Here is a 10,490-nt window from a genome sequence, read left to right as displayed (position 1 = left end):
TGCATGAAGTTTTTCAGAGTTTGGAGTTGGTTGTCGGAGATGTCATCGGAGGTAATTGCCGGAGTCCGAATTTCATCGCTAGAATTGTCATTAGAGGTAGTTATCGGAGCCCGGAGTTGGTCGCTGACGTTGCCATCGGAGGTAATTGTCGGAATCCAAAATTGATCATCGGAGTTGTCATCAGAGGTGGTTGTCGGAGTCCAGAGTTAGTTCTTGGAATGTGACAGTGGCCGATGCGTGGAGCCATTGAAAACATGGGAAGAAGGGAGAGTTGGGGTGAGTTGGTAAAATATACCAACTCAACTCCACAAAACAATGAGTTGGTATATTATACCAACTCAACCCAATTCATGTTGGTGATCCTAACACCGCTTAAGGACGTGCCATTCACCATTTTCGTCAAGAGGTCCACTGCAGATCTAAAGTCGTCGACGCTGGTGTCCGAAATCATCCGGTTCGATTTAGTGTAGGTGCGTGAGTTTCGTTCGATGGCGACTGGTTTTTCGACGTAGGGTTTCTTCTCGGCGGCGAGGGTGATTTCGAGCAGCGAGTTTTTCGATTCGTGGCTGGTTGTTTCGATTCAAGTAGTGAGTTTTTCAATTCATGGCTGATTGTTTCAATTTGAGCAGCGAGCTTCGATGATCTCGCCTTTCTCAATTTTCACTTCGATGGTAGTGCTTAGTTTGGAGGGTTTTCAATTGGAACAATCTCGATTTTCTCTATTCTCACTTCGATGGTATAGTGCCGAGTCCGAGTTAGAGCGTGTTTTTAGTTCCGGCGTCCGACATTTGTTGCTATTGTTGTCTATTCATTTCTCCTTTCTTTTTTTTTCTTTGTTGCCATTCTCTTTGTTTTAGACTTTCTCTACTTTGGTCATTTTTTTTTGTCTAAAATTTGTGTTGTTGTCAGGTTTTTGGTCTCAAATCGAGATGGATTTCTTAGGTTTGAGCTCTAAGGAGCCATTTTCTATGGTGAAATAGGAGATTAATAATGATGGAGCACAATATTTTTATTTTGGTAATCTTTCTTCTAATTCCATTTTTGTTTCATTGATTTTTCATTTCTTTCTTTAATTTATTGATACTTTGTTGTGGTTTAGTTGCTTTTATGTATGAAATCCTCTGTTTATGTCTAGTTGAATCTTAGTTTTTGGATTTTGTTTAATGAGGTTTTTTTTTTTCCCTGTTGAAGATGGGTTTTTGAAAATCAGAGTGAATTCTCACTTTTTTTTTTTTTTTTCATTATTATGTGGTGGCTGACTGGATGTTTATGATAGGTTAGATCAATTTTGTTGGATAAAAAAAATCCTCTCTTAATTTCTGTTTGGAAACTATTTTTCTCTGAAGAAAATTGGGGATTTTATTTTAGGCATATCCTTGTGATCACAGATGAGAGCATAAGCAAGACACTCTTTGAGGATTCTTCACCTCCACAGCCCCTTCCGAGTGACGACCGGAGTTTCGCCGGAGATAGAGCTCGAGAGAGACTTCTCCACCATCCATCCATGGCGCCATCAGCAGCCTTGACGCATTTCGGATTAAAAGCAAGAGATTGTTTACATCTAGCCCTCCATCTCTCCTCTTACCTCTGTATTGTATTACATTTTGGCTTAAGACATTAATACATTTTGTAATCAATGCATCTGTTACTTCCTTCAACACCATCTTCATCATCATCTTCTTCTTTATCATCATCTACATTCATCATTTAGTTGAATATCGAAGATAGTCGCATACACAGCCATGTAGTGTAGAGATATGACGCATGTAGCTACCCACCGAGAGGTGTGCGTTGCGGGAGTATAGTGAGTTAATCCTTTTCGCTTGGTGTGAGGCTGTAGCAACGCTTGTCTATGAGCTAAATAGCTGCAACTAACTGCCCGAGAGGGTAAGTAGTGGAATACACTAAAGCAAGGTAAGCTTTGTTCCTAGAGATAGGAACGATCTTATGCTCGATGCAACCATGCATTATAGAGATATAGGCATGCGGCTGGCCAACGAGAGGTGTGCGATGCGTTAGTGTGGCGAGTTGGGATTACTCGAGCGACCTAACATAATGAACCTTATTATGCATTAACAGTTGCTGCATCTCTACCAATTCTTATAGTTGAACTTCCATTGCTCAATCTGTTTAGTTAGGAGTAGGAGTAGCGCATAATCCTTTAACTTCTGTCTTTTTACTTTTATTCATCGCCTCAAAGGCATTACTTCACAAATATTATTTAGTTACAATTTCTTGAGTTCGACCTCGGATCATCCCGAGAAACTTACTATACTTGGCGAGAACATAAGAAAACTTGTGATAGCAACGCATGCTCATCGCATACGAGCTTAACACATATTGCATATTTTTCCGTCCAACGTATGACCGTTGATGCATGGAGATTAACGCATAGCATAAGACAAGCATATTTTTCTCTTCGCCTTCTCCAACCAATAATTATAGCTTGTGGAGGGACGAATAACTATATTACTTTTGTTGAATTGAAAGAGTTAATTGTTATGTTTGTTGAAAGTTGTGTATATAAATATCTTATTAATTTTATTATATCCATATAAAGATTTTTTAGTCAACCTTTTTTGATATCGGCCAGTACCCTTATAATGTTGGTTTTCGACTGATATTATAACTCAGTTTTGTACTAGTGATAACACTTTTATATATTAAATTGAATATTATTTTTTTAATTATAAAATACTTTTACCGATGCTTACATATGTTGCAAAAGATATTTGCATTGATCATTGATCCACATTTAGCAAAAATCTTATATGTTGTTAAAACTTAATTTTTAGAGACGAATTTTCAATGTCACTGTATAAGATAAATAGCGACAAAACATGTGTTGCTAAAAGTACGCTTTTAGTAACGCGTTAACATTAGTAAAAGTCACATTTTAGCGGCGTGTAGTGAGTATGTCATTGAAACTTTTGACTATGCGGCTACCCAACATTCACATTGACATGCCTCTACTCATTGCTAATACTTTTAGTGGCGTTTTTTTTGCTTTTAGCAACACGTTTTACTCGTCATTGAAAACTATTTTTCTTGTAGTGCCTCTTCCCAAAATTTTGTAGAGCCCACCACTCTTTCTTATTCTCAAACCCTACATGAGGTTCTTTTGTGATAGTGGCCATTTGGGATTTCATTTTTTGGAGATTGATTTCTAGATGGAGAGTTCGTGACTAAAGAAGGAATTACATGAAGACCTTTTGGCTTCAAAGGTAAGTAATTTTTTTTCCCTAATTCCTTCTTTCAAAGTATGTTGTAAAATTGTATAATGCATAAATGTTTTTATTCTATAAATTTCGATTCTGTGTAAAATTGTAAAATTGGGACGATCACCATCTGTTGTGAAACTTCACCATTCCTTCATAAGAGACTTACATTTCACTCGGATGACTATAGTTAACTTGACCTCAATCCTGAGTGAGTTGTGAGCTCCTGGTTATGAGGGCAATTATTTGATCTTTATGAGTGGGAGTGTCAGTTTCACCGACTAAATAAGCCTACCATTTTAGGGATTTGCCTAAGTGAGGGGCTAGGAACACAACTACATAGAATGGAATTCACTCTTTCTCGTTTTAAGGGAAAATAGATGAATTACTCCCTTAAAGACTGATTCCGGGTCACAAACAATGAGGTGCCTCACTCGCTCACTCGCCAGAGAGGGGTCTAGTTTATAATTGGACTATAACTAATTGTTCATTAGAGAGATCGGTGGTAATTAAGGAATTAGATGTAAATATAGGGGTAAAACGGTAATTTGATCTAGCTATAGTTTCAAGCAATTATGAATGGTCAACTTATTGTTGATTGGTTATATCCATGGACATAGATATATCTACAATGCAAAAAGTGCAGTTGTCGATCTTTAGTGTAGTAACTGATAGTTAATAAATATTGATTAATTTAATTATAGAGTTTAATTAATTAATCTCATATCATTGAAGCTTCTAATCTGTAGGTCCATAAGGTTCTCTTGGTAGCTCACTATGGATAAAACAAAGAATAATTATTCTTTTTTTTTTTTTAAGTCTTTGTTTTTTTAATTTTGATTTAAGTATTATTTTTTTTCAAGTAAAAAAATTGACCAAGTAAATAAAAATGAAAAAAAAAGTATTTTGATTTTTATAACATATTATTTACTCCATTCTAAAATATGAAAAGGCATCTAAATAATCATTCATATTTCATTATTATTTCATATGGAAGTAAACAACACGAATACATTTCTGATTATGATTACTGCCTGTTTGTTGTAAACACCAAAAACAAATTCATTCCTTTTACAATTTATTCAATTAAAATTAATTTTCATTACAATTGGATTAGATTTTTAATGCAGATATGTAGACATGATCATGAAAATTACATTGTCACTTTATTAGTCGTGTTAATTGGATTCTCCTCCTTGAACTTTTAATATTAGTAATGTTATTTAAACCTTATTAGTTAAACTTTCAAATTTACAGAATCCTATTCTTTCATAAAAGAATTAATAAATTATTATAGAAACTTGACAGAAAAGCAACCATATTGATTCTTATCTTCATTTTGTTTTCAACAAAGAATGGAATGGAAAGTAAATTTTTATGCTAATGTGAACTTATATTCGAGTTTTAGAAAAACAGAACAAAAAATGTCTACTCGAGTCATATAAGTTAACTAAGACAAAAATTGAGGTTGGATAGCAAAATAATAGCATAATCAAGAGTCATATAATGATTAGTTTTTTTAAGATTTAAGGATTAACTTGAATTTAGCTTACTTAGTTAAGACATATACTCTCCGATCAAGAAGTTAGTGTGAGAAACCTCCAATCTCCACTCGTTTACTCCTTATAATCATAGTTAGGGAATGATATAATAAACAATAATGGAACCCTCACGAATTATAGATTGGAGATGTTTGTTGATACTTGCAATGGGAACAAAATATGAGACCTACAACAATACATTGAAGGAAGGTAGCAATCCGATTATGATTTCTTAATGACGTGAAATACACGCTTCTTATGGATGATTTTAGGTCGAAATAAAATAAGGAGAAAAGCAAGAAGACTGAGAAAATAATAAGGTTTGGGCAAAAAAATAGTATCTAAAGCCTATTTCGGGTCTAGAGGAGAGGGCTAGTTCATGTTAAAGCCCATAGGCATGTTCAATATATGTCCTAGTCCAAAGTATCACCTTATAATCAAAACGGGCTTAGGGAAAGATGTTCGGTCTCAGCTAAGGTCGAGGCCAACCCTAGCTAAACGTGAAATAGGACATGCCCCTTGGCTCAACAAGTTGTAGGATTATCGTAAAAACTACCCTAAAATCTTATCAAAAGGTCAACAACCTTTATAAATACATCATTTTAACTCTATATGAGTTATAACATGAACCTTATTCTTGAATTTCCTAGTTTTCACATTCTTTCACTATCTGACTTAGACATCAGAGTGCGAGTATCAAGCACCATACAGTTGGTGTGCAATTTTTTTTTTTTTTTTTTTACAGACCACATTCTTCTTTCCTTAAAAAAATTACTATCGATGAATGTCAAGTACGTTCCCTTATTAGGATTTTGATATCAACAACACAATTTTTTTTCATAATTTATCATTTCCACCTTCTCTATCCTTCCTCAAATCTTTTTTAAAAATCATTATTTTTTTTATGTTTTAGAAACTAGGCAAAACAAGTAAATAAAACCCCATCCTAAAACCAAAGAGAAGAAAAAGAAATAAAGAGTAGAATTAATTCTCGAGAATCACATTCCAATCCTATTATTTTAGCACAACCTTTTTATCATCAATTTTTTTATCCTTAATTTCTCTCTATTCTGAGTTTTTCCATTTTCTTCAATTTCAAGCTAAATAGTTACTGCAAAGTTATATCCACCAGCATGGTGGCTTCTCTTCTTGTAAAATGACGTTGTGAGCTTATTCGCTTTATTCCTTTAAAAAAAATGCTCCATGAACGGCAGCATCGCGAGCAAATCCACACCAGCGATACGTTACATTTGAGATTTATGGCAGCACTGTTAACCCAACAACGACATCAATCTTAGTCATCAAACAAGGCAATAACAATGAAAGGAGAAAACCGAACACACCTACGTCTGTTCGGTTGGCAATTCAGATTTTGTTTTATGTTTTTAGGTTCATTGAGTTCTGTATGTATTTGACAGACAATCTGAATTTTATTACTAAAACCTGTTTTTAGATTTTGTGATCCAAATAACATTTTTATATTTTTATTATATCTAAATTTTAAATTTTAAAATTTAGAATTAGATTAAATAAAGATTAAAATATTCAGAAATATTGTTTGTTATATTATAAACTCAATTATTTTTTAAAATTAAAATATTATTAGGGAAATTATTTCAAAGGATAAATCTGTGTCTATCATTGATAGTTTTAAAATTTTGCTAAATTTTGTAAATATTTTATTTTATTTTTCTATATTTAATAATAGCCATGTAATGTATTTTAAATTATATAATATTACAATATAATAATTATACATAATGTTCAACCTAAAAGTATATTCATCAACTATTATAATATTTAATGGATAATAATTTATAACTAATTTTATAATTTATAAAAATAGTAACAAACACATTTTAAACTATTGTTTAAATTAGAATTTAATTTCTAAAACTAATAACCATTGTTTAAATTAGAATTTAATTTCTAAAACCGTTACCAAGACGAATATGAAGACATGTAATACCATTATGTTTTTATTGAATCTCTTGTGTTTTCAAATTACTTACCAAACAAACCCTAATATATAATTGAGTCCCTAATTGATGGTTTACTTCTTGTCAAATCACAAATGATCATAGTTTAATATTCTCAACCAAAAGTTCATAAGTTCAAACCTCAAACTCCGTCTATTATTGAACTGGAAAATGGAAAAATGTCTTTTTAGTCTTTTGGTTTGGGGGACTAACTCAAATGACCAAAAAGATATTTAAAAGAAATTAACTCACAGGAGTTATGAGAGGTTGATTCGTGAAATGTGCCTCCAAATTAGCAATGACAAGGTCAGCCATTGCGTTGTTAGTGTCAATGGTATCAGATCCCACATGAGGGAGAAGAACTGTGTTTTGAAGATGAAGCAGCTGTTGAGGAATATGGGGCTCATTTTCAAATACATCTAGTCCCGCTCCTCCTAAACGACCTTCGAGCAGTGCAGAGATGAGCTCGGACTCGTCGACATGAGCACCGCGTCCGACGTTGATAAGAATGCCATATGGTCCCAATGCATCAATTACTTGTCTGTTCACAATGTGCTTTGTTTGTTCAGTTAGAGCACATGATACAAACAGAATCTGGGAATTTGCAGCCAAGTCTAGGACAGTGGGGAAGTATTTGTAATTACCCCTGTGGTGTTGCTTTTCAGTCCTTGAGAAATAATTGATGGGACAACCAAATGCTTGTGCTCTCTTGGCTATGGCTGAACCAATCCTTCCCAATCCAATTATTCCTACTGATTTGCCACTGAACTAATCAAACACATAGCCAAAAGCAAGTCAAATTATAATCGTGTCTTAATTTACTTTAACTGCTTCATTTTAGGAAAACGTGTCCTCTTAACAAGTGAATTTGCGTTGGCTTCTCGATTCAAGCATGGTCCTAATATTGTAATTTAAAGAAGAAAAAAAAAAAGATAAAACATGGGTTTTTATTAGAATGTGTCTCTTAAAAATAGGGAGAAAAATTGATAAAATAAAATATTGTTAGGAAAGGGATGCATATTCCTTTCTCTATTTATTATTATTATTATTATTATTTGAAAAACTTGTTTTAGAAATTCTTTTAATGCAATTGCAATATTTGTCTAATTAACCTATGGCACTCGTGGTACCATTTTTTCTTATATTTGATTTTTTTTTCCCTCATTTATTTATGCACACATAACATAATATATTAATATGTTTTAGTATTTAGAAATTTATTTTTTTAAAAATTAATTGCATGAAAACTAATTCCATTTTAAAATTTCTGATTTGTGATAAATATTTCAAATTTCATTATTTATCGTATATATTTTGGTGAAGAATTTTATAATTAATATTACTTAATTTACTCATATATATTTAGACACACATATAGTTCAATAATTTATAGGGGGAGAGATTTGAATTTCTAACTTCTTAGTTATAGATATATATTTTATGTAAAATTGAACTATGCTCATCTCAATAGTTAAAAATTATATTTCAATGAAGGTTAAATCACAAGTTCAATAATTTCATTTTTGAAATTTGTCTAACAAATCACTAATTTTAGGAGAATATTTGATAGCATATTTCTTTACATGAAAATTATTATTATTATTGAACCAATTTGGATCAAAATTAATTTCAACTAAATTTAAGATTTGTTGAAAATATATGTACTAAAACTGAACATTTGAAAATATAAGAATACAAGAATGAAAATGATATTTTAACCAAATTATAAATATATGCCAAAAACCTATTAAATGCAAAATTGAAGATCTATTGAAATCAAAATTTAAAAAATTTAAAAACCTATAAATACTTTTGAAAAGTTGAAATAAAGAACAATGTTTATGTGTTTCCTTGCATCTCTTTCAATCATAAAGAGAACAAAATATTTTTTTAAAAATAAAATAATAAATAAATCTTTGATAAAAGAAGTAACATTGTCTTTTGACAATTTGTGATTGAAAGTAAGATGCACAGATAAATAGGTGAAATCTGAAATCCAATAACTTTATGTCACTGACAAAGACAACATACCCTTGTTGTCAATCCGAACTCGCGTTTGAGCCAGGAACCACTCCTAACGAACCTATCACACTCACAAATCTTTCTGGAAACGGCTAAGGCGAGTCCAATTGCAACATCGGCGACATCGTCGGTCAAAACGTCGGGAGTATTCGTAACCTTAATCCCCTTCTCCATACATCTTCGCAAATCGACCTTGTCCAGTCCCATACTGAAGGTCGCTACGATTTCCAAACCGGGGAAGGAGTCGATCAAATTAGCGTCGGCGCCGGACTGGGTGCTGCAGACTATTGCTCTGATTAATTGGGCATCTTTGGAGTCCACAGGATGCTTCCAAAGCTTGAAGACATTGAAGCGTTGTTCAAGTTGTTGTTCAAGGTAACTCGACATTGGGGTCGTCATTGCAACTCCTATGCGCTCCATTTTTCTTATTTTAACCAAACTTCTTAGTTTTAGGTCGTGAGCTCTGAGTGTTTCAATTCCCCACATTTAGTGTTGTTTTATTCCTTACCTTTATAAGGTAAGTTTTCTATAACCATGTTTTATAAGGTATGTCGATGTGAAATGTCCAAAAAAAGTTGATGTGACGTTTTCTTTATTAGAGAATATTTATCCTTCTTTTCACTATAAAAACAAAACTCTTTTTCAATATCTTCATCATCTTTTCTTGTCGGATGCTAAATAAAAAATAAATAAATAAATAAATAAGAATATGTGTGGTTGACCATTCGAATTCTATTTTATGTTTTCTGATACACCGAATTCAATAAATATGTTTAGTAGAAAACTCGAATTTCATATTTGAAAACTGCTTTTTATTTTGTGATTCAATTAGTGTAAAATCTGAAAATAACATTTTTATGTTTTCATTGTATTTAGATTTTAGATTTTAGATTTTAAAATGTAGCATTGACAAAAAATGATAAAAACGTTTGTGCTCTATTTGGTAATCATTTCAGTTATGAGTTTTGCACTTTCTCCCAATTTCTTACCATAATTTGTATTTTTCTTAAATACAATAATTGATCATTCTTAACCAAATTTCAAAAACAAAAACGATGTGTTTTAAAGTTATCATTGTTCTAAAAGAAAACTTGTCTATGAGGAGGAACTTGTGCAAATATTGGACAAGAAAGAACAAATGTTACGAACCAAGATAATACCATCGATTAAAATGTTATGGAGGAACCACGGAGTTGAAGAAGCAACCTGACAGAGTGAAGATCATATGAGAAGCAAGTATTCACATCTCTTCTCTTTATGATATTCACTGAATTTCGAGGAAGAAATTCTAAAAAGGGACGGTAATTTGTAAGTCCTAAATCTTTACTGTTTGTTTTTTCTTTTTTTAATGTTTAAGATATGTTCTAATGTCTCATTGTGGGAACTCAGTGACTTAAGTGCCAAGTAAGCCTAAAAGTTTAACTTAAGAGGGCGGTTATTAGTGTATTGAGCAAAAGAAAGAGAGGTAAAAAGAAAAGGGCATTAATTTTTACCAAGTGTTGGAAATGAGAGTGTGACCCGGGGGGGTTAGGCAGAATGAGTAGTTTTGAGTTATTTATTTAAGTGGGAATTGTATAATGTTGTTGATTATTGTTATTTGTAATTAAAGGTTGGCTAAGGATGAACTTAAACAAATTATAAGTGGGCTATGAGGTGGAAGAAGAGCTGTCAAAATTTGAAGAGAAGAAAAGGGGCAGTCGGTGGTATAAACAAAGTGAAGGAAAAAGAGA

The 10,490-nt window shown here is 32.4% G+C and overlaps 1 protein-coding gene across 2 annotated transcripts; it reads right to left on the bottom strand.

The window, feature by feature from the left end:
• Positions 1-5,718: 5,718 nt before the first annotated feature.
• LOC120085978 (glyoxylate/hydroxypyruvate reductase A HPR2-like) lies at positions 5,719-9,277 on the bottom strand. 2 transcript variants are annotated; one of them, XM_039042343.2, is made up of 3 exons: positions 8,770-9,277; positions 6,991-7,506; positions 5,719-6,027 (listed from the first exon to the last, which is right to left on the bottom strand). In XM_039042343.2, the coding sequence occupies exons 1-3, from the start codon at positions 9,244-9,246 to the stop codon at positions 6,004-6,006; spliced, it is 1,017 nt and encodes a 338-aa protein (XP_038898271.1). In that variant the 5' UTR covers positions 9,247-9,277; the 3' UTR covers positions 5,719-6,003. The 2 variants fall into 2 exon arrangements, with proteins under 2 accessions (XP_038898271.1, XP_090173521.1); XM_090317395.1 differs by lacking the exon at positions 5,719-6,027 and having other exon boundaries at positions 6,982-7,506.
• Positions 9,278-10,490: the final 1,213 nt, after the last annotated feature.

The sequence above is a fragment of the Benincasa hispida genome, chromosome 9, assembly GCF_027475165.1.
Source record: "Benincasa hispida cultivar pf3 chromosome 9, pf3_genome.v1.1, whole genome shotgun sequence".
NCBI lineage: Eukaryota > Viridiplantae > Streptophyta > Magnoliopsida > Cucurbitales > Cucurbitaceae > Benincasa > Benincasa hispida.
The sequence above is the reverse complement of the archived record's forward strand: the minus strand, read 5'-3'. Positions and strand labels throughout refer to the sequence as shown.